Source organism: Lissotriton vulgaris, chromosome 12, assembly GCF_964263255.1.
Source record: "Lissotriton vulgaris chromosome 12, aLisVul1.2, whole genome shotgun sequence".
In the NCBI taxonomy this organism is placed as follows: Eukaryota; Metazoa; Chordata; class Amphibia; order Caudata; family Salamandridae; genus Lissotriton; species Lissotriton vulgaris.
In genome coordinates, this window is record NC_141700.1 from 15,531,662 (window position 1) to 15,556,860 (window position 25,199).

General features: G+C 48.5%; 1 protein-coding gene across 3 annotated transcripts in view; it reads left to right on the forward strand.

Annotated features, from left to right (window-relative positions):
* The window catches only part of SHC2 (SHC adaptor protein 2), a 272,791-nt gene that overhangs the window by 95,425 nt on the left and 152,167 nt on the right, over window positions 1-25,199 (forward strand). For 2 of the 3 annotated variants that reach the window (XM_086946747.1, XM_086946748.1), the window contains exon 2: window positions 9,948-10,729. In XM_086946747.1, coding sequence (XP_086802873.1) covers window positions 10,130-10,729 — 600 coding nt within the window. In that variant the 5' untranslated portion in view covers window positions 9,948-10,129. The remainder of the gene's footprint in view (window positions 1-9,947; window positions 10,730-25,199) is intronic. The other variant, XM_086946749.1, reaches the window with a different exon arrangement.

The following is a 25,199-nucleotide window of genomic DNA, read 5'->3' on the forward strand; positions in this document are numbered from 1 at the left end:
TACCGGGTGCCATGCAGATCACCAGTACTGGAGAACCGTGCACACCTGATGCATGGGAGGTGGGTGCGCATTACCTCTATAGAGGGCCATGCAGATCCCCAGGACTGGAGAGCTGTGCACACCTGATGCATGGGAGGTGGATGCGCATTACCTCTATAGAGGGCCATGCAGATCCCCAGGACTGGAGAGCCGTGAACACCTGATGCATGGGAGGTGTGTGCGCATTCCCTCTATAGAGGGCCATGCAGATCCCCAGTACGGGAGAACCGTGCAAACCTGATGCATGGGAGGTGGATGTGCATTCCCTCTACCGGGGGACATGCAGATCTCCAGTACTGGAGAACCGTGCAGACCTGATGCATGGGAGGTAGATGCGCATTCCCTCTACCGGGGGCTATGCAGATACCACTACTGGAGAACCGTGCACACCTGATGCATGGGAGGTGGATGCGCATTCCCTCTACCGGGGGCCATGCAGGTACCCAGTACCAGAGAACCATGCACACCTGATGCATGGGAGGTGGATGCGCATTTCCTCTACCCGGGGCCATGCAGATCCCCAGGACTGGAGAGCCGTGCACACCTGATGCATGGGAGGTGGGTGCGCATTCCCTCTATAGAGGGCCTTGCAGATCCCCAGCACTGGAGAACCGTGCACACCTGATGCATGGGAGGTGGATGCACATTCCCTCTACCGGGGGCCATGCAGATCCCCAGTACTGGAGAGCCGTGCACACCTGATGCATGGGAGGTGCATGTGCATTCCCTCTACTGGGGGCCATGCAGGTTCCCTGGTACTGGGGAGTCATGCCCAGCTGATGCATGAGAGGTGCATGCACACTCCCTCTACAGAGGGCCATGCAGAATCCCCAGTACCGGGGAACCGTGATCAAGGACATGCCAGATGCAGGTGTTGGTGCGTCAAGGAAGCAGTTCTGATGAGATGAAGCTATGGGTACCATAATGGGTACCTCACTCCGGCCTCCGAAGGGAGCTGTGGAGCTTCTTGCTCCCGCTCCCTTAGACCCGTGGTGCCTGCCGCAGCCTCATGTGAATGTTATGCTGCTGTGACCAGGATTTGGGCATTAGCGTGATGTGTTCTGGGATTATCGATAGACGGGGCGACTGCATGCAAAGCCACAAGGATTCATCGACAACACGTCCTGATCCAATAATGGGGGCACATTGTGCTTTCTGAGTAGGCCTGGGCGGTGAACTCTGCTCTGTTCGCTGAGTTTTCCAAACTCTGTGGAGCACATGGAGTTCCTTGCTCGCGCTTGTCAACATTAAGTTGATGAGTGAGGAAAATCCAACGCTAGACCACCTCCCATTGAGATTTGTCAAGGCGGCTCCGGATGGTCGCGACTGCTTGAGTTGAGAAAATCTCTTCGCAAATTGTGCCATCTTGGGCTGGGGTAAATGTAGGCAGGTTAAACTCGGAAATTTTTTTACAAAAAATTAATACAATCTGAAATGCACTAGCATTATCCATCCAAGAAACCTGAGTGCACCATGTGCGTTACAGGAGTGCAGAGTGCACCATGTGCATTATAGTAGTGCATCCAGCACCTTGTGTGTCATAGGAGTGCCGAGTGCACCATGTGTGTCATAGGAATGCAGAGTGCACCATGTGCGTTATAGTAGTGCAGCGAGCACCATGTGTGTCATAGGAGTGCAGAGTGCACCATGTGCTTCATAGGAGTGCTGAGTGCACCATGTGTGTCTAATGGGGAAATACTGGCACCCTCCCAGGAGCATATCCGAGGGTCCCTTTCACTGGGAAGCAACTTGCATCTGCACATTCATCCTCCCTTGTGCAATATCAGAGGGCCCCTGCTCCAGTCTTGCAAGGGAAAGGAACCTACTGTGTGGGGACACAGGCATCTATCTCATCCTGGTAGGCCCATACTCTCCTCATTATTCGGCTTGCATCCATCATCAATTCTCCCTCTATGTTCATCTGATGTTGCAGACCATTGTGCTTCCTTTACATTAGCTTGCTACAATTGTCTCTGAATGAGCTGTATTTTTGGAATGCTTTATTCATTAGTCCCATCTGCACTGGCTGTAACATGCTTTCATGTAATGCTGTGTCAGCAATGGCATCATCTTTGGCTAACTTAGTATTAGCTCCTGTGTATGCGTCACATTTTATTACCGCTATCCTGGTGTATAATAGTATGCTTTTAACAAGATCCTTACTAAAGGACCATTTTTTATAAGGTGCCCTGCTTCTGTTATGCATCTGTGGTACTTCCACAGCTGGCCACAAATAAGAACTGCAAAGCATAATGTGAGCCAGTTTAAATGTTAACAGTTTTACCTTGGACTAGTATTCATGCTTTTGTCTTATTGGGTAGATGTTCCAGGTGGCAGAGCTGCACTTCAGCTATTGCCATAGCATACCCTGCTCTGTAATCAGTGTCTATCATTCTGCTAGAGGAACCATCAGTGTACCACTCCAATAGTCTGCCTTTTGTAATGGTGTCTAGTCTTGGAGTGGTGCTGCTTTCTACAATCTCAACACCAACTTACTTAGGGTCTCATTTGTTTCTAAGAGAATGGATCTCGTCAGAATTACCTATTGCAGGTAATACTTTTGCCAAATTAACAGGTGGGCATCTTACATGGTGCTATTATAACCTGTGTGCCTGCTAGCAGAAAAATGCTGTGTCGATCCAGACAGCAACAACTGCACCAAATATGACACCCAGACAATACAGGTATAGTCCAACACAATGAGAGCCGTCCTCTCCACCATCACAGCTGCGGTACGATAATCATTGCAGAAAGCAAAGTCACATAGTTGTGTCCCACAGGCCTTTCTTTCCAGCTGTGTCAGCACACCATTGACAGCATCACTTTCTGGCTTCTTCCTTGCTGATTAGTAATGATGCATGCTTTTGGTACCATTGAATACATTTTACTCTGTTGCTGAGCAAACCTGCTATGTCTGGTGAGTTTCATTCATATGCTCCTGGGAGGGTGCCAGTATTTCCCCATCACTGTCATAGGAGTGCAGAGTGCACCATGTGTGACATAGGAGGGCAGAGTGCACCATGTGCGTTATAGGAATGCAGCGTGCCCCATGTGTGTTTCTTTAGTGCAGAGTGCACCATGTGCGTTATAGGAGTGCAGAGTGCACCATGTGCATCATAGGAGTGCCGAGTGCACCATGTGTGTCATAGGAGTGCTGAGTGCACCATGTGTGTCATAGGAGTGCAGAGTGCACAATGTGCATCATAGGAGTGCAGAGTGCACCATGTGTGTCATAGGAGTGCAGAGTGCACCATGTGTGTCAAAGGAATGCAGAGTGCACCATGTGCGTTATAGAATGCAGAGTGCACCATGTGTGCTACAGAAGTGCAGAGTGCACCATGTGCATTATAGTAGTGCAGCGAGCACCATGTGTGTCATAGGAGTGCCAAGTGCACTATTTGTGTCATAGTAGTGCAGAGTGCACCATGTGCGTTAAAGGGGTGCAGAGTGCACCGTATGCGTCATAGGAGTGCAGAGTGCACCATGTGCGTTATAGGATGCAGAGTGCACCATGTGTGTTGCAGAAGTGCAGAGTGCACCATGTGCATTATAGTAGTGCATCCAGCACCTTGTGTGTCATAGGAGTGCCGAGTGCACCATGTGTGTCATAGGAGTGCAGAGTGCACCATGTGCGTCATAGGTGTGCAGAGTGCACCATGTGTGTCATAGGAGTGCAGAGTGCACCATGTGCGTTATAGGAGTGCAAAGTGCACCATGTGCGTCATAGGAGTGCCGAGTACACCATGTGTGTCATAGGAGTGCAGAGTGTACCATGTGTGTCACAGGAGTGCACCATGTGCGTCATAGGAGTGCCGAGTGCACCATGCGAGTCATAGGAGGACCGAGTGCAACATGTGCATCATAGGAGTGCAGTGTGCACCATGGGTGTTATAGGAGTGCATAGTGCACCATGTGCATCATAGGAGTGCCGAGTGCACCATGTGCATCATAGGAGTGCCGAGTGCACCATGTGCATCATCGGAGTGCCGGTTGCACTATGTGTATCATAGGAGTGCAGAGTGCACCATGTGCTTCATAGGAGTGCCGGGTGCACCATGTGCATCATAGAAGTGCAGAGTGCACCATGTGCGTCATAGGAGTGCCAAGTGCACCATGTGCGTTATAGGAGTGCAGAGTGCAGAGTGCAGAGTGCGCGTTACAGGAGTGCTGGTTGCACCATGTGCGTCATAGGAGTGCAGTGTGCACCATGTGCGCTTTAGTAAAGCAGAGTCTACCATGCTATGTCATAGGAGTGCAGAGTGTACCATGTGCATTACAGGAGTAGTGAGTGCACCATGTGCACTATAGTAAAGCAGAGTGCACCATGTGTGTCAGGAGTGCAGAGTGCACCATGTATGCTATAGTAAAGCAGAGTGCACCATGTGCGTCAGAAGTGCAGAGTGCACCATGTGCGTGTTAGACGGACCGGGAGGGTCGGCCGAGAATAAGGGGAGAGGTCTCCAGGGAGAGCCGTCTCCAGCAATCGTACAGACGAGTAACTTCCCCCCCACAGATGTACACCACACAAGGATAAGGTTTAACGTTCTTTATAAGCAATTCTTTAAGTACGGTGAAATGGTACAAGGAGGTCTGGACTCAGGGGTCCCCTCGGTTCTAGTCTCTTGATTGGGAAAAGGGTAGCGGGACAGTCTTGTTACCAATCTGGTGGATGAAATAGCTCACAATTCTCGAGCTCGGCGTTCTAGATGAACGGGCCGCGGCGGAGCCAGCAGGTCCCAGTGAAGGTGGTGGTTACAAACGGTCCGCGGCCACGCCAGCAGGTCCCGACGACGATGAAGGTTTCAGAAGGTTGCGGCAGCGCCAGCAGGCAGGACGATAGTTCGCAAGGCAGGACCACGGCAGCGCCAGTAGTCCGTCAAGGATGAGTTCTTCACTGCGTCTCTCGACTCCAGGATACAACTGCCTTCCTGCTCTGGAGCTGTCCCAGTTATAGGTCTGGCGCCCTTTGATGTCCGGACCCTCGCACTTGGAGGTCGGAAGGTCCGGGATGAGGGAGTCCAGACACCCAGCAGGGGGGTGGAGCCAGTGCCCGGGGGAGCCGGGGCGATCGGCACCTGGCGGGGGAGAGCCATCGACACCTCTTTCTCCCATTGACCCGCCAAGTAGTCCGCTCACCTCCTGGGTGGATGGTGGTGCCGGGATGTCGGGGCCTGGTCAGGCCCAGGGTTTAGGGTCGATCGGAGGCCACGCGGCCTCGTGGGGCTGTGTCCAAGATGGCGCCCAAGCCGGGCGAGGGGGCCGGTAGTGATTCGGGTCCATGATGTGGAGATGCCCAGGGACAGGGGTCCCATATGAGACGGGAAACGGGTGGTTGTTGCGTGTCACACCTGAGGAGCCGGGCTCGGGCCCGGTCGTGCGGGGAGGGAGCAAGCCCTTCACGTGGCCTGTCCAACAGTGCGCTATAGTAAAGCAGAGTGCACCATGTGCGTAAGGAGTGCAGAGTGCGCCACGTGCGTTACAGGAGTGCAGAGTGCGCCATGTGCGTTACAGGAGTGCAGAGGGCACTGTGTGCGTCATAGGAGTGCAGAGTGCACCATGTGCATCATAGGAGTGCATAGTGCACCATGTGCGTTACAGGAGTGCAGAGTGCACCATGTGCGCTATAGTAAAACAGAGTGCAACATGTGCGTCAGGAGTGCAGAGTGCACCATGTGCGCTATAGTAAAGCAGAATGCACTATATTAAAGCAGAGTCCACCATGTGCATCAGGAGTGCAGAGTGCACCATGTGCGTTACAGAAGTGCAGAGTGCACCATGTGCGTTACAGTAGTGCAAAGTGCACCATGTGCGTTATAGTAGTACAGCGAGCACCATGTGTGTCATAGGAGTGCCGAGTGCACCATGTGCATTATAGGAGTGCAGAGTGCACCATATGTGTCATAGGAGTGCCGAATGCACCATGTGTGTCATAGGAGTGCAGAGTGCACCATGTGCATTATAGGAGTGCAGAGTGCACCATATGTGTCATAGGAGTGCAGAGTGCACCATGTGCATTATAGTAGTGCAGCGAGTACCATGTGTGTCATAGGAGTGCCGAGTGCAGCATGTGTGCCATAGGAGTGCAGAGTGCACCATGTGCGTCATAGGAGTGCAGAGTGCACCATGTGTGTCATAGGAGTGTAGAGTGCACCATGTGCCTTATAGGAGTGCAGAGTGCACCATGTGCGTCATAGGAGTGCCGAGTGCACCATGTGTGTCATAGGAGTGCAGAGTGCACCATGTGTGTCACAGGAGTGCAGAGTGCACCATGTGCGTCATAGGAGTGCAGAGTGCACCATGTTATTGTTATTGTTATTGTTAATGGGATTTTATAGCGCGCCTAATCACCTGCAGGCCTCTAAGCGCCAGGAAAGATGGTAGTAAACAATAACTTAGCGAGATGGAAGCTGGATTATACTGTACTCATGCTTTTGCTGAACAGGAATGTTTTTAGGCTCTTCCTGAATCGTAGTAGGTTCCCTTCCCAACGCAGTGCCTCCGGCAACCTGTTCCATAACTGAGGGACTAGCACTGAGAAGGCTCTCCCTCCCTTGGTCACTAGCCTGTAACGAGGGCAGACCAGTAGTTGGGAGTCTGAGGATCGAAGTGTTCTCATAGGGCAGTAAAGTTGCAGACGATCTTTGATATAAGTTGGGGCTTTGCCATAGATTGCCCTGTGGGCCGTGCATAAGTTCTTAAATTCCACTCTTTCTTTAATGGGGAGCCAGTGCAAGCTTTGTAGTAGGGGAGTAGCTTTAGATCTCCTCGGTAATCTGAAAATCAACCGGGCAGCGTCATTCATTATGACCTGGAGTCTACTGGTCAGAGTTTTCGGTAAGCCATGTGTGTCATAGGAGTGCCGAGTGCACCATGTGTGTCATAGAAGTGCCGAGTGCACCATGTGTGCCATAGAAGTGCTGAGTGCACCATGTGTGTCATAGGAGTGCAGAGTGCACCATGTGCATCATAGGAGTGCCGGGGGCACCATGTGCATCATAGGAGTGCAGAGTGCACCATGTGCATAATAGGAGTGCCAAGTGCACCATTGTGTCATAGGAGTGCAGAGTGCACCAAGTGCGTTATAGGAGTGCAGTGTGCACCATGTGCGTCATAGGAGTGCAAAGTGCACCATTTGCGTTACTGGAGTGCAGAGTGTACCATGTGCGTCATAGGAGTGCAGAGTGCAGAGTGCATCATGCGCGTTACAGGAGTGCAGGTTGCACCATGTGCGTCATAGGAGTGCAGAGTGCACCATGTGCGCTATAGTAAAGCAGAGTCCACAATGCTGCGTCATAGGAGTGCAGAGTGTACCATGTGCATTACAGGAGTGCAGAGTGCACCATGTGCGTCATAGGAGTGCAGAGTGCACTATGTGCAATACAGGAGTGCCGAGTGCCTCATGTGCGCTATAGTAAAGCAGAGTGCACCATATGCGTCAGGAGTGCAGAGTGCACCATGTGCGTTACAGAAGTGCAGAGTGCACCATGTGCGTTACAGTAGTGCAAAGTGCACCATGTGCGTTATAGTAGTACAGCGAGCACCATGTGTGTCATAGGAGTGCCGAGTGCACCATGTGCATTATAGGAGTGCAGAGTGCACCATATGTGTCATAGGAGTGCCGAATGCACCATGTGTGTCATAGGAGTGCAGAGTGCACCATGTGCATTATAGGAGTGCAGAGTGCACCATATGTGTCATAGGAGTGCAGAGTGCACCATGTGCATTATAGTAGTGCAGCGAGTACCATGTGTGTCATAGGAGTGCCGAGTGCAGCATGTGTGCCATAGGAGTGCAGAGTGCACCATGTGCGTCATAGGAGTGCAGAGTGCACCATGTGTGTCATAGGAGTGTAGAGTGCACCATGTGCCTTATAGGAGTGCAGAGTGCACCATGTGCGTCATAGGAGTGCCGAGTGCACCATGTGTGTCATAGGAGTGCAGAGTGCACCATGTGTGTCACAGGAGTGCAGAGTGCACCATGTGCGTCATAGGAGTGCAGAGTGCACCATGTTATTGTTATTGTTATTGTTAATGGGATTTTATAGCGCGCCTAATCACCTGCAGGCCTCTAAGCGCCAGGAAAGATGGTAGTAAACAATAACTTAGCGAGATGGAAGCTGGATTATACTGTACTCATGCTTTTGCTGAACAGGAATGTTTTTAGGCTCTTCCTGAATCGTAGTAGGTTCCCTTCCCGACGCAGTGCCTCCGGCAACCTGTTCCATAACTGAGGGACTAGCACTGAGAAGGCTCTCCCTCCCTTGGTCACTAGCCTGTAACGAGGGCAGACCAGTAGTTGGGAGTCTGAGGATCGAAGTGTTCTCATAGGGCAGTAAAGTTGCAGACGATCTTTGATATAAGTTGGGGCTTTGCCATAGATTGCCCTGTGGGCCGTGCATAAGTTCTTAAATTCCACTCTTTCTTTAATGGGGAGCCAGTGCAAGCTTTGTAGTAGGGGAGTAGCTTTAGATCTCCTCGGTAATCTGAAAATCAACCGGGCAGCGTCATTCATTATGACCTGGAGTCTACTGGTCAGAGTTTTCGGTAAGCCATGTGTGTCATAGGAGTGCCGAGTGCACCATGTGTGTCATAGAAGTGCCGAGTGCACCATGTGTGTCATAGAAGTGCTGAGTGCACCATGTGTGTCATAGGAGTGCAGAGTGCACCATGTGCATCATAGGAGTGCCGGGGGCACCATGTGCATCATAGGAGTGCAGAGTGCACCATGTGCATAATAGGAGTGCCAAGTGCACCATTGTGTCATAGGAGTGCAGAGTGCACCAAGTGCGTTATAGGAGTGCAGTGTGCACCATGTGCGTCATAGGAGTGCAAAGTGCACCATTTGCGTTACTGGAGTGCAGAGTGTACCATGTGCGTCATAGGAGTGCAGAGTGCAGAGTGCATCATGCGCGTTACAGGAGTGCAGGTTGCACCATGTGCGTCATAGGAGTGCAGAGTGCACCATGTGCGCTATAGTAAAGCAGAGTCCACAATGCTGCGTCATAGGAGTGCAGAGTGTACCATGTGCATTACAGGAGTGCAGAGTGCACCATGTGCGTCATAGGAGTGCAGAGTGCACTATGTGCAATACAGGAGTGCCGAGTGCCTCATGTGCGCTATAGTAAAGCAGAGTGCACCATATGCGTCAGGAGTGCAGAGTGCACCATGTGCGCTATAGTACAGCAGAGTGCACCTTGTGCGTCAGGAGTGCAGAGTGCACCATGTGCGCTATAGTAAAGCAGAGTACACCATGTGCATCAGGAGTGCAGAGAGCACTATGCGCGTTACAGAAGTACAGAGTGCACCATGTGCGTCATAAGAGTGCAGAGTTCACCATGTGCGCTATAGTAAAGCAGAGTGAACCATGTGCGTCAGGAGTGCAGAGTGCACCATATGCACTATAGTAAAGTATTTTTTACTTTAGTTGTTTCCACTAGTTATCACTTTGTATTGATGTTTATATAAAAATGTCTTAATACGAACCAGAACACATCCATTATTCTTTCTATCTATCTATCTATCTATCTATCTATCTATCTATCTATCTATCTATCTATCTATCTATCCATCCATCCATCCATCCATCCATCCACCCATCCATCCATCCATCCATCCATTCATCCATCCATCCATCCATCTATCTATCTATCTATCTATCTATCTATCTATCTATCTATCTATCTATCTACCTGTCTGTCTGTCTGTCTCAAAACAATTAGAGGTGGGAGAATGCGAAATTCGAGCAATGAAGAGTGAGCAGCCTTGTGAGTGAGTGATGGATGGAGGGAGGGAGGGAGGAGGACATTGATGGATGAAGGGAGGGAGGGGTTAGGAGAGTTATGCCTACTGACAGGCAGAGAAGGGGAGCCAGGGATTACAGAGAGAGGTCTGTTTGTTTTTTTCTTTCAGTAGCACAGCTCTCCCAGGTCTGCAGTGTGCTGGCAAATGAGCAATAATACCATGACATCACCATGCAAGCTGAGCCTCCCACAGGGGTGGGGATGGAGCTGAGAGAGAGAGAGAGGGAGAGAGAGAGAAAGGCTTGGGACCAGCACTCTAAAAGCACTTAGGCAGACACACAGCAGCAGGGCATGCTGACAGTGCCTGGCTATGATCGCTTGCGGAATGACTCTGTGACATCACTGGAGGACGCGGTACCCAGCCTAGACATGAGTAGCAAGGTCGCCTCCACGCCGGTCGCCTCCCCGTCCCCATCACCAGCCCACTCTTGCCCTCCGTTGGCTGACCCCCGCCTGCAGGATGACCAGGAAGTGGCCACCACATTTTGCATGCTCATCCCCAAAATGCCACAGTGGAAGTTTGCGAACCCATCTGGGTTTCTGAACCGCAGCCCATCCAGTGTCAGCAAGGATCTGCCAGCTGCCCGCAGTGTGGCCCCGGCGGAGGCCGCGGGGCCCGCTGCCAGCTTGGCTGCTGTCTTGAGCGCCTGTGAACCCGTCTGTTCAACTCCATGTTCTTTACAGGTGATGAACCGCTTTCGAGGTGGTGGTGGTGGTGGTAATGGTGGAGCAGCAGCTGGTGTGGGAGGAAGAAAGAACAGCCGCGTGGAGGGCTTCAAGCTTGCTGGTGAGGAGTGGAACCGCAAGGGAAGTTTCATCAACAAACCCGCGCAGGGCTGGCTGCACCCCGACGACCGGATCTTGGGGCCTGGAGTCTCCTACATCGTACGGGTGAGTCCTTGTTGACCTCTGTTGGGGGCTTTAGCATTGATTGCATTTACAACATGTCAATAGACATCGCTGGTGCACTCTCACATGTCGGGGGTTGGGATGTGCCTTTTCATGGCTGCACTTGTTTCAAAATGTTCCACTCGTGTTGCGTTCACCAGGTTGAATCCTAGCCAGAGGGGTGATGGATGGAAGGAACTTTCAAGAGTGGTGAACAGTGTGAGTCTGTGTGGGGGTCTCTCATGAAAGGCTGAGGTGGTGGGTGGACTTTGGTGGCCTAGAAGCTGGCGTGGGCCCAACCAGGCCGCTCGTACCTTGAATTTGTAATCACTAGCTTTAATCTGTCTTTTCCTGGATGTACCCTCTGCATTGGGTGAGACTGGAGCGGTGTGTGTTTGTTACCGTAGAATGGAGTGATTTGTGCATGTACCGTGAGGTTGGACTGATGCTGGTATGTCACTGTGGCACTGCAGCGATGCCCGTACATCACTGTCAGGCAGTATCAGCGGGTTTGTAACATTCAGACTTCAGCTTCTTTTGGTTGCCTTCCTTGGGCAGAAAAGTTGCAATGCAGTCAGAGTTGGACTTAGCCAATGAGAAAGTGTGAGACATTACAAAGCTCTCTTGAAAGATGCGTCTCCTTCTTAAGCATCGGTAGAGGGGTCTGGCCTTCTGGCAGGCGCCATGTTGTTGTGTTGGTTCCTGTGGGCCACTTGCTATGACGTCAGGTACACAAGAGAGGCTCAAGGCACCCCCAGGTATCAGATTATTCGGTGTAAACCATCTGTGGGGTTGCTGGGGCCCACAATATACAGATGCAGGCCCAGTTATATCGGCCTAGCCTCGCCTGATTCCCATTGCCTGTTTTACCGATCCATCGATTTGAGCTCAGAGCCGAGGCCGGTTTTTGTTCTCCCTGGTGCCGTATTTTCTTTCCCACTCGACCTGCTCTGAGCGGAGCCCCCGGGGGACGAGCCCTGCTGCCCCAGGCCGCAGCGTGCGTGTGTGTGTGTGTGTGGGCCTCGCCCCCGCCTTCCCACGCTCGTCCCCCGGGTCACGTGGACGCGCTGGGCACGTGTCACCTGCTAACTCCACACAGGGGCGGGGCCCAGTGCAAGCATTCCCCTATGCGCGCCCCCAGAGACAGTGACACTAGAACCCAATGTTTTACAGAAACTTAATTAGATCAAATACAAAAAGCAGCTTCTTGAAACCCACCCCTAAGATGAAAATAACATTCGAGAGAGGGCGCATTTCTGCCTTTGAAATGAGATTGTTTCTTAAATTCAGATTGGACATTTGGCATCTGCTGCTGGCGTGCACTGTGCTTGTGAGGGGGAGGGGGGAGGGGTGTGTGTGTGTGTGTGTGTATATCATGTCAACAAAGCTGCAATCCTTGTCTAGTGCTCATCTTGTGAAAAAGCAAAGCGTTCTGGGAATAGCAGTGAATGTGGCTGTCCATAGGCTGAGCAGGGGTGGTGTCACCAAATACAGTTCATGAACAAAGAAACCCAAAGTGCTGGTGGTAAAGAGCAGAGCCTGCTCCCCGAAACAATGAACAAAGCAGGGGTACAGCCCAATGGCGCAACAGCCAATATTCGGGGATTTGCCCGTTTTAAAATCCCTACCGTCTGAGAACAATTTTGAGCAACATATTAGAAGTCAACAACAAGGGTTTTGCAAATGAGTCAGCCTGACTGACAAACTCAATTCATTGGGTCCTGCCTGGTCTGTGCCTGGCCCATGTGTGGTTAGGGCAGGCTGGCCAGATCCTGAAGTCCCCGGATCCACATGTTACGTTATGTTATGTTATTTCATGTCACATTATGTTATGTACATAGCACAGATTATACTAGGAGTATGTTCTCACTGCCCCATCAGGTCTGATACCTTTACACCCAGAGTTTGAGGAGTCCAACATAGCTGGAGCCTTTAGGAGTTTTTGTTTTGTGACATAAGTAGTGTATTTCTAGTTCGGTCCTGTTTACACCATGAGTTTTGATAGATCGATGGAATATGAAGTTTAATGGGTGAGACCCGAGGGCTCCCAAAAGTGTGCCCTGCTGTCTGGATTACCTGATTTATCCATTCCCTGGGGTAATGCTCTGTGAGCGAGTTAACTGAATTTAATGATGATGCAGTGTGGTTGTTGGTAAAAGGGATTATATCTGCCCTGTGTGGCAAAATAGTCTTTAAAACCCATTTGTGAAAGTGCATCCTACAGCTACCAGAACCACAAAACGAGGTGCAGGTAGATTCAAGCAATCTGCAGAGATTCGTCCAACCAGAATGAACCTGACATAGGCACCAATTCTTATTAGTCACCCTTTCAACAAATAAGACTATGGTTCTATGTTAGGGGAAGTTTGATTGGATAGTGGGAGCCAATCTGACTAGCTCTCAGACAACTGCCTCCATTTTGCTTGCAGGCCAGTAATATCGCAGACGTTGGTGGACTGTTGCAAAATTCTACCTGTAGTTCTTTTTAGGCCATCGCTGGGGTAAGTGCCCCCCGATAATAGTTGAGTCGCGATGAATGCATGAGTTAAAATTAACACGCGTTGTTGACTGGTTAGTGTAGCACGATACAAGCCAAGCGTGTGCGCATGTGATACCCAACAAAATGGCATACCTCAGCTTTGTTAGATGTTTGCTGTGTGCTCTATATATGGCGTGTGGTGTGTCAATGATACCCATTCATATTAGGTTACATGTCACAATATTGACGTCAATGACATCAACCTGCACATATATCGGGTCCACAGCATCGGCTATCAACATAACATCAAGGTATAGCTTTACTATTCTTAACTTCACATATACATATTCTGTGTGACATGATGAGTGTCAGTGCTGTGGGTGAACTCAACATGGCATGTCTGCTGTTGTTTGGTCTCTTAGAACATTCTGTCCAGTGTGTTATTTTGGATGTGTTTGTTATAGGCGTCAGCGGACGGTGTTGGTGTGAGCTCGATGGTGCTCAGGGGTTTATTACCTGCTCCGTTGGATACTTGCAGAGCGTTCTCTTTAGTGTGTTCCTGCGGGAAGTTGAGTTGAAGTTAACAGATGTTGGGGCACACGTATAGGTGTTAACTATTATTTTTGTGCATGTGGCATATCTGTACTATGTTGGATGTGTGTGAAGTCTTCTGTCCAAAGTAACATGCATTGGAGGGGCAGGCCGGTCGGTCCTGGTTTTCCTTTATCTCTGCGTGAGTTTGCATGGCAAAGACAGATTGGTTTCTTGCTGGATTCCCTGTATCTGTCTTGCAGCATGCATAGGAGGGGCAGAATGCTTGGCCCCTAGATTCCTTGTAGCTGTCTGGTAACACATACGGGAGGGACAGGTTTGTTGACCTAAGTTTCCTTGTAAAATGCATAGGAGGTTCTGATTGGTTGGCCCTGGATTCTCTTTGCCCTTTTAATAGCATTATGGGGAGGCAACGGTCCTGTTAAACCACATACTCTCTGTGTCGGTAGAACAGCATGTCCAATAAGGAAAGCCGGCTAGGTCCTACTGCTTCTTGGAGCTCTTGTAGTCTGCTCTTCTTCCATTAAGAAATGTGTGAGTAGGTCAAGCTGGTAGACCATGCATAAAGACTCTAGCCCTTTACATTTGCCTATGCGCCTTTGATTCCCTGCATCCATACATCGGCATCTTGAAGCCATTCAGGTAAAGGGAGCATCAGACATTCGACAACCTCCTGCACACAACACTGCGGGGCATATTAACAACAAATAGTGAAAATTTTCGCTAAATGTGCTCAGCGCATTTTATTTTATCGCCGCCTATCGCCGGATATTATCGCAGGGATAACGTGCTATTAGCAACGCTTACCTCTAAAGCGATAAAATATCCGGTGATAGTGGCTCAATGCGTGAATATCGCTGGAAATCCAGCGATATTCAGGCATTATCGCTAATGGGGACTTAACCTGAATATCCACCTCCCATTGGATATACAGGTTAAGTCATGGTCCGAGCAGGAGTTAGGTTCTGGCGATATTCGCGCTTAGCGCGATTTTTTTAATCACTTCGCCAGCCTTGCTAATAGGCGATAGCTGTGTTAGCGACTGCTTTCAGTTGCTAACAGGTTGGGTACGCCCACTTTGCATGTCATTAGCGATAAATATCGCTGACATGCAAAGTGGGCCACAAACTGGTCGCTATCGCCTAAAAGCTGTCGCTAACTGCTGTTAGCGACAGCTTGCTAATAGGGCGATAAAAATATTGCTGCTTTAGCGGGAAGAAGTCCCGCTAAAGCGGCAATATCGCCCTTGCTAATATGCCCCTGCATTGTTTACGCAGCTCTATACGGGCCTGCCTTTACACAATCGACCACAGTACTCACCAAGTGGCAAAGTCTAAACCTGACATTTAACAAAGCTTTTCTATCCCCAAAAAACACAAAAAAACATAAATACATAACTAATGAAAATCCAAGGCCCACCTGAGAACTGTGCCTAGATTAGTGAAGTGGATTAGTGCTTTACTGATGCTGTAAGGCCACATACAAGTGTTAGCAACATAACTTTATACTCATGGTTAGTAGGGGATTGCATTCCTGGTATCTGCTGGATTTTGGTAGTTGAAGGATTGCACAGCTTTTGTCAGTACAGCAGCCCGAATGGACCAGCCAGCCTTGGTAGGAATCGAGCACCCTTGTGTTTTGATGATAGGGATTGGGATTATGAATATGGCCGGGGCACAGATTTTCATCAACTTTTGTGTAACTGGAAAGTGGTGGACAAGGACGCCTCTCCTCCCTCAGGAGTCACCAGGTGTGACATGTGTCTCTCTCCGTCTCATGTCCTCTTCTGAAGAAGGTCTGTGCTTCCTTGGGTCACAATCATGGTTCGGGTACAGTTCACACGAGGGAGTGTTCCAGCAGGACAGCGATTTTGTAAACCGAGGAAGGAGTATCTGGAAAGTACAGACAAAGGGTCACTCTTTGGAAGAGGCCAGTAGGGGGCGACACCTTCTGTGGATCGCTGTGACTCGGGTGCCACCAAAGTTCCCCTCTTAGGGGCTACACGGGCAGCACTTCAAACCACACCAACGCAGGCTCTGCTTGGGAACTGAGGTTTCAGTATGCACGGTTTACTCAGGCCCTCTACAACCGGTCCACGGGTGCGGTGTGGGTTCCAGGTGGTGCTATAGAGGATCCACACCCCCAAGGAAGTTCTCATTCTGATGGCCTGTAGGGTTTTGAGCAAGTCTCCTTGTTTCAGAGGAGTGTGAAAATGTGCCCAGGCAGACCCCAGTCGAGGTCGCACAGCAGTCCTTTGAGGTCTGTGCGGAACCCTCCGTCCCTGATCAACAAGGACTTAGAACTGGAACTAAATGAGAGGGTGTGGGTCCCCCCTTGAAATACATCTTCAAGACACGGCCCGTGGATCAAAGTGCAGGACCAGTTTGTGTGGGTCTTTGAAGTGTCCTCCTGAGGCGGCTCTCCAGACACAGCCAGCAGGTAGCACTAGGGCTGTCCCAACATAGAGCACCCACAGCACAGGCACAAAGAGGTGTGAGGTTTCTGCACCTGCCTGTCATCAATCTAACTGAAGGAGTCATCAAGTACAGACAAAAGTGCAGCCTGACCCAGAGACTTCCTCCCCTTTCACAGCAGAGTCTGCAGTCTTACCATTCACGGCCATCACCAAATGGAGGTATTCAGGAGGACTAATCAGAAACTTCTGGCTAATAAAAGAACTTATGGAATTTCCAAAGGTGCCTTGTCTCCATCCTCACACGTAGCAGCTATACTGCAATCAGTATAGCTGTCACCCTGAGCACAGGTTTGTGCTGGTCCTCCAGCCAAAGTTTATCCAAATCAATATTCAAAAATCCTAAATTAATCCATAAGTGTCTTTATTGCACTTCTCAATAGTTCATTCCCAAATGATAACAATTCCCAATTTATGACGTCCAATGCACTTCGGCAGGGTCTCCCGCCTTCATCAGGGAAATAGTTCTGAAAATCCAAAAAACTTACAATCAGTTTCAAAGCCCACTTAAATCAGGTGAACTAGTTAAACAAGTAAAAAAACGTAATTAAATGAACATTGCAGTCAATTTAAACATGGTGCATAAATATTCCTGTATATATTTCTAGTGGTCGGTTGATGTACCATTACTTAGTTCCGAATCATTCCGTTTTTTTGCATGTAATGGCATTATCAACAATGTCTGGCTTCTAAACCACTACCGCTCCTGGCGCTAGTAATGTTACCGCTGAGGCTCCCTACATCGTGCCTCTAAACACACGGAAATTCAATAATGCAATGCCTCACCTCTTAAGGCTACTGGTTGCACTGCCGATAAACCTGTTGTTTCAATGCCTCTAACATTGCATGCTGTTTTAAAATCAACCCTCACCTGGACGTATTTCTAACAAATAACACCCGGTAGTGTGGGGCGTGTATGGAACATACTGGCTTCTTCTTCCGTGTTTCTATGGTCGCCCTGTGCTGCGCATGCGCTAATATGCCCTTTCTACGATTGTTTTCTTTAAAGGCGTACTATCATTTAAAAAAACTTTATGTCGACAATGTGCTAACGTTGCCGGTTCGATTCCCAGTGGGGGTATAAACTCAACTATGTGATTGCGCGCTGCGCATAATTAATATGTCTAAATAACAATCAGAAAAATAAACATATAAATCATGAATCTTCATTAAAACGGTAACCATGACTCATATGTAACACAAAAATTCTGTTCGTTCATTCAGCCCATTGGGCTTGAGGCTGTTCAGATAATATATCCAATGGTTCTCCTGTTTTAGTAAATTGTTTTTATTGATGGCCCCTTCTTTTTTCTCCAGCATTTCCAACACGCAAACTCTTAATTGGCTTATGTGATGTTGCTTGACTGTGAAATGTTCAGCCACTGAAGATTTCAAAGATTTCGTGCGTATATTGCTTTTGTGTTCATTAACACGGATTTTCAATTTCCTCTTGGTGTGCCCCACGTATACATCTCCACAAGGACACTTAAGCATGTAAATCAAATTCATTGAATCGCATGTCGCGTTAAGATGGATCGGAAATCCCTTCCTCGGGTGTGTTATGGTTGTTCCCTTCATGACGTTATGACACGTATTGCAATTAAGACAGGGTACTGTACCCCGGTACACTGGTTTTGTTTGTGGTTCTTTGGTGGGTTTCAAAAAGTCTGCCAAGTTTTTAGCTCGTGTATGTGCAAATACTTGTTCTTGTGCGAATGCTCCTTCAAAATCCGATTCCATAGATAAGATTGGCCAATGGCGTCTTACTATTTGTTTAAATTGCGTGCTAAGTGTGGAGTATTTACTGACGCAGGTGATGCGTCTTTCTTGTGTCTTTTGGTTGCTCTTCAGGCGATCCTGTCTGGATTTAGATGTAGCTCTGGTTTTGGCCTCTTGTATTATTTCTTCTGGATATCCCCTATCCCGAAATCTTTGTATCATGGTATCCATTTGTTGTGCACTTTGTGGGACCTCTGAGACTACTCTTTTGACCCTTAGCAATTGTGAATATGGCAAGTGTCTTTTTAAGGCTTGCGGGTGGTGACTCCCATATTGCAATAAGTTGTTCCTGTCTGTAGCTTTACGAAACAGGTTCGTGGTGAGGTTGTTGCCTTTTTTTACTGATTTCAACATCCAAATACTGAATTTGCGTTTCGTTGATGGTCCATGTGAATCCTATTCTGTCCACTCTGGTGTTCAGAATTTCGATTTGTTCTTGTAGTGATTGTTTTGTGCCCTTCCAAACCACGAAAATGTAGTCGATAAAACGAACATGCATTGAAATGTTTTGATTCCAAGTCGGGTTTTGATAAATATAGTTCTCTTCAAATGCAGCCATGTACAGGTTTGCGTACGCCGGAGCGGCACAGTTGGCCATTGATGTACTGCTGCATTGGATGTACCACTTCTTTTCGTACTCAAAATAACTATGTATAAGTTTGAATTGCATGAGTTCTAATAGAAATATTTGTAGTTCTATCTGATATTCACTGTCTAATAGGGCTCGTTCTATGGCTTCCAGTCCTTGTTGGTGCGGGATAGAAGTGTATAAGGCCTTAACATCAATGGTAGCCATCACCCATTCCTCCTCGATTTGTACTGTGGATACTTTTAACAAAAAATCGGTGGTATCTTTCAGATATGATTTGGTCTTCAATACTAAAGGCTGTAAGTATTTGTCAAGAAATTTCCCGACCGGTTCATGCAGGCTTTCTTTGGTGGACACAATGGGCCTACACGGGGGCCTCTGCAAATTCTTATGGACCTTAGGTACCATATACATTATAGGGCACCTAGGATTGTCCTGGATGAGGTATTTTTTAGTTCTTTCTGTTATGGTTCCTTGTTCATACGCTCTCGTTATAATTGCTTGTAACGTTTTCCTGATTGCTTCGGTGGGGTTGCTTTCCACTTCCATATAAGTGTCTGTGTCATTAAGATGTTCCATGACTGCTTCCTGGTAAAATGATCGGTTCATTATTACCAATGCTCCTCCTTTGTACGCCTTTCGGCAGATTATCCCTTCATTGGTAGCTATGTTTTTGAGAGTCCCGAATTCCTTCTTTGACATGTTCATTCTTTTGGTGTTTTTCTGTGTGTTCAGTTGTTGCAGGTCTTTCCTGCACAATTGTTCGTAAAGGTCAATGGTCTTATGGCTCATCGGTGGCATATATGTGCTATGTACTTTGAGTCCTCTCAATTCGTCAATTTCTTCTGTTCTTTTTCCTGCCACATTATCAAAAAAATTTCGGAGTCGTAATTTCCTGGTTAGTTTGAATAAACTAACTTCCAGTTCCAGTAAGTTTGTGTGGGCGGTAGGTACGAAAGATAAACCCTTTTGTAGAGTTGAGACTTGGGCTGAACTCAGTTCAACGTTCGATATATTAAGAACCAAGTTTCTATCTTCCTTTAATGTTTTTTCGTTTTGTCTTTTTTGCTGGTTGCTGTCTGTGTCTGTGGCTGACTCTTTTCTTTTGTTTTTCCTGAGTCCCCTCCTGGGTCTTCTGTGTCTAGTTGGCCTCCCTCTAAAAAAGGGACAGTGGTAGATGAGCCAGCTGTTTCCGGTTGTTGTTGTGGTGTGTTGGTTTTTGAAGGTCCTGTTCTCTCACTATCTGTGGACGAGGTATCTGTGTGAGATGTGTATTCCTTAGTTTGTCTTTTCTTCGCGTACACTTCCGCCCAGGTATAAACCTCTTGTAGTTTGTAATCAAGGGTATCACGTCTGTATTTCCGCAATTTGCGTTTGTTAATTTCCTGAGTGTGTTTTACCAGCTGGTTATTGATGTCTTCTATGGTAGATGTCAGCTCTTCTGCTGTAATCATTTTTCCTAATTCTTCCTTGGTTTTGTCTATATCCTCTCTTAATTCTTCTAAGATTCGCGATAGTTCCTCTATAATCAGCAATATGAGGTCCAAGCTACATTTATTTAAAATGGCGAACCACTTTTCCGTGAAGTGTTTTGAATTTTTGCAAAGGGAGGGTCTCAGAGATATCCGTCTCCATCCTCCTCACTTCACCTCACTTCAGTGCCTGCATCTCCTCCCTTCAGCCGCAGGAATGCGGGCCGTACTGTTACTCCGTGGAGGAGACCACTCCTTACCCTCCATCTTGTGCACTGCCAGGCCAGGGTCATCTGAAATGGATCACACTGGCTTCAGTACTCTGGCGTCCTCACACACAGACAACTCTACTACTATGCATGTGGTATATGGACGGCACACACTTGACATACACATGAGATGCCAATGTATTGCTTTTGTCATACACATAACAGCAGAACTTTACACCAGTGGGCGTCATTCTCAGTGTCATAAAAAGGTCTTGCCACACTAATGATCATTCAAGACCATGGCATGCTTCCACCAGCGCTTGGTGTGCTATACTCAGGACACAGAGAGTAATCATCTGCTCATACTTAGTGCACGCTAAGAACACAACTCCTAGATATCAAACCTTATGGTTTGCAACAACTCCAGGTGTCTAATTTCATGGACAAGAGAGTTATATTATGTTACGTTAAAACACATTTATAAAGCGCATGTACACCAAAAAGGTTTCTTGGTGCTAAATGGATTGCCACATTGATGTCAGCTGCCTCAAATCTTAGAAGCACCTGCCACCCTGCTAAGAATCAGACTTGGGGCAGGAGGGGTACACAAGGGGGGTTGCAAGGGAGAGGCTTGCAAGAATTCTAACTCACCAGATTGTCCCTGACCCAGAGACCACCAGAGTGTACATTTTACTGCTTGCGATAAGGGCTGTGAACTCAAACTGGCTAAGGGGGAGAATGATTCATCTACCCCCTAATCCTGTCCACAATAGAGATGCATCCCTTCCTTGACGAATGGAAGATCACATGGGTGGTGGATATCGAGTGTGTTTTGGGTGTGTAGCCTTTGTGCTGTACTCAGGGGTGGGGTCAACCGCCCCATGACAAAGCCATGCAGTCTCCATAATTAAACCTTTCCCTGTAACATAACATACCATGTGTATTTGTAAAGCGCACGTTCACCCCTGACGGGGCATCTTGGCGCTGAATAACAGATGTTTATTTTGACCCAACTCAATGGTACTCATTTTATTGACCTCAGATGGATGAAAGGCTGAGTGGAGTCGCCAGGATCTGAACCTGTGACCATGAGGTCGAACTTAGGCCCCTGCCGTGGATGCATTAGTCCACTGAGCCACCAGACCCGGCTGTACCCCAAAAAGTTTAGTAAGTGTGAAATAATAAATGATGCTTGAGGAATAAATTCTTGCAAGATGGTTGTTCCCCACAAGATAGATGCGGTGGTGGTGGAAGTGGTGTTGGATGTGTTGGATGTGGTGGTGGATGTGGTGGTGGTGGATGCGGTGGTGGATGCGGTGGTGGTGGAAGTGTTGGATGTGGTGGTGGATGTGGTGGTGGTGGTGGATGTGGTGGATGCGGTGGATGTGGAAGTGGTGGATGTGGTGGTGGTGCATGCGGTGTATGTGGATGTGGTGGTGGATGTGGAGGTGGATGTCATGGTGGATGTGGAGGTGGTGGTGATGGTGGATGTGGTGGTGGATGCGGTGGATGTGGTGGTGGATGTGGCGGTGGATGTCATGGTGGATGTGCAGGTGATGGTGGATGTGGTGGTGGATGTGGTGGATGCGGTGGTGATGGTGGATGCAGTGGTGGTGGATGGGGTGGTGGTGGATAGGGTGGTGGATGTAGTGGTGGTGGGTGTGGTGGATGTGGTGGTGGTGGGTGTGGTTAAAGTGTTGGTGGATGTGGTGGTGGATGTGGTGGTGGATGTGGTGGTGGATGTGGTGGTGGTGGATGCGGTGGTGGATGTGGTGGTGGTCGTGGATGTGGTGTTGGTGGATGCGGTGGTGGTGGTGGATGTGGTGGTGGTGGTGGATGTGGTGGTGGTGGAGCTAGAGGGAGTAAGATAGAGAGAGAGGGAGCTAGAGGGAGCAAGGGAGAGAGACTATTGGCATTGCAAATGTAGACCTCTAACCACTTATCAATAATGTAGGACAGTGGAAATACACACTTAAAGCCCACTAAGATCAGAAACCGCTAGGAAATATGATAAAATTAACAGCGCGTGTTGAAATAATAGGAACATTGAAATATTTATCTTCACGAGTATCACTACAACTGATGGTATTCACGTTACTAACACGTCATGGCCAGTATCAGAAGAACACTGATTAATAAATAAATCCTTATGCTGCAATAGATCAATAGGTTGTTTGCATACTGGAGTTATGTTGTCAGTCGAGTTATTAAGAAAGGTGAAGCTAGACACATTTGCACTTTTTTTTTAAATTAAGTGCTTTTAGGAGGAATAAGACGAGTGGGATGGAGGTGTAAAGGCGCAACATTTATTTTGAACATTCTACACAGAAGTCATCAAAGTCCGTTTGTGAAGGGAACGTTTGCCAGCAGCGTGGTTTCTTTGCACTGACAAACTCATTTTAAACCGGCCTCAAGAGATCTTGTTTACAGTGACAAAATCCCGAATGTTGGGAATAATGCTATGAGTATAGGACAATCATTTAACAAGTCAGACATAATGAGAAAGGGGCAAGGAGAGGAAAAGGATATACACGGCTGCAGCCTTCCTACCACAAGCTTCTCCCAGCGTGCGCTCTGTAGCAGGCCATGCAGTGAATAATTAGGGGAGGAGATGTGCCGGCCTGAGTCAGAGTGCACGCTGAGAAGCGTGTAGAACCGGTTTGGTGAAAACAAGAGAAATCTGTGGGCAAGAAACTTGTGTGTGCCTTTTTGTACGTTTAAATTTCAAGTCACTTCTGTGGTATTTTTAATAGATCTTGCCGTGTGTATTTGATAAACAACAGAGGACAGACGTACATAAAAAACCTTAGATGTTCTCTAGAAGTCTGACAAGTTGCTGATTTTGTGTTAATTGAACTTAGTTAATCGACTTGGCCCACTGTTATTTATGATTGTTTCTCCCTTTGCTTAAAAACAGATCACAAGTCAGTAATGTACTTTTCAATTATTTCATCGGAAAATGTAAGTCCGCATGAATGTAGTATTAGCACGTTTAATGGTCTGTGTGCCAAAGGATTAACTAAAGAATTGTTAACGGAAAGAAGCCTGTTTTCAAAGTGCCAACTTTTTTCGTACTGAATTATTTCAGATTTTTTCATTTAGAAGCACTAACATATTGTGGATCTGCTACACAATTGAATTGTTTCTCAATAGCTCAGAAGGTCGAAAGCTGAGTTGGCCTTTCCAGGTTTTGAATATCTGGTCCGCAGCATGCACACACGTCAGCAGTGAGCATGTTACTAAGCTAATTTCCCTGCATAAATCATCCATATGCATTTCTTAAGCAGATGTTACCCTGCAGCTTTATTCCTCATGTTAGGACCCTGTTTTTAAAAAGGTGAAGCAACAATTGCCTACAGTGACAAAATCCCGAGTGTTGGGAATAAGGCTATGAATGTGTGAGAGGTGTGGGAGGGAAGGCAGAGAAGGGGAGGGGGGAGGAGAAATGCGACACGGCGGGCAGGGGAGGGGGTGGAGCGGGGAGAGGGTGTGAAAGCAGCAGGGGCCTGGAGTGCGGCTGAGGGAACAGACGGCGATTTGGTGATGTGCACGCGCATTTTAGGTCAATGCGCTTGCGCATTGACCTAAAAGCCACGGGCACAGCACCAAATCGCCCAGTTAGTGAAAGTTTGTTTAAAGCCCTATATCCTCGCAAGCTCGATGCGTGTGCATCGAATAGCGAGACCTAAAAAAGGATTTTAAAACGGTTGTTCCCCCTTGTGCGATGGAACGCAACCCTGGGGAATTCGGAGTGCTTACGAGTGACTGAAGCATATACATAATTTGTATTTTAAAGTGGGTCGCACCCCTCAAATACGCGTGTGCGAAGGTGCGCCTCACACACCTGCGCTTGCCCACAATCAGTAAATAATACGCAGATCATGACTCCCAATATATCCCGCCTGCGCTCAGGTTACCTTTTTTCCAAGACTGCAACCCAATTTTTCCCAAACCACACTGCACTCTCTCCCACACTGCACTCCTCTCTCTCCACACTGCACTGCACTCTCTCCACACTGCACTCCACTCCACTCTCTCCTCACTGCACTCCACTCCACTCTCTCCACACTTCACTCCACTACACTCTCCCCCACACTACTCCACTCTCCCCCACACTGCACTCCACTCTCTCCACACTGCACTCCACTCTCCCATACTGCACTCCACTCTCTCCCACACTGCACTCTACTCTCCCCCACACTGTACTCCACTCTCCCCCACACTACACTCCACACTGCACTCCGCTCTCTCCACACTGCACTCCACTCTCTCCACACTGCACTCCACTCTCCCACACTGCACTCCACTCTACCCCACACTGCACTCTCTCTACACTGCACTCCAATCTCCCCCATTGCACTCCACTCTCCCCCACACTGCACTCCACTCTCCACACTGCACTCCACTCCACTCACTCCCACACTGCACTCCACACTCCCCCACACTGCACTCCACACTCCCCCACACTGCACTCCACTCTCTCCCACACTACACTCCACTCTCCCATACTGCACTCTACTCTCCCACACTGCACTACATCGCTCCGTGCTCATGCCCTCCTTAACTACTGTCCATATCAGTCACTTCCCCCAGGCCACTATCTACACCTGTAGTAACCCCGACCCCTCCCCGCCCTTTAAGACATCACTTCCTCAGTCAGTTCCTGCTTCCCTCCTGGATGCTTTCCTTCTATTCTAGCCCCTTCCCTCGCCTCCCCTCAGCTTTTTAAACTGCAGTCCGCCAGCATCTTCCTCCTCCCTGCCCAGCAGCCCTCGGCCGCAGTCCTTGCGTCTGCACCCTCCTTCCGTGCTGTAGCGCATACCTGCTCCTCTCCAGGTTGCAGTGGGCGCCCCTCCCACTCCCTCTATATACTCCTTCCTGTAGCGCATATAATACCTTCCCTGGGCTGCACTTATCGCT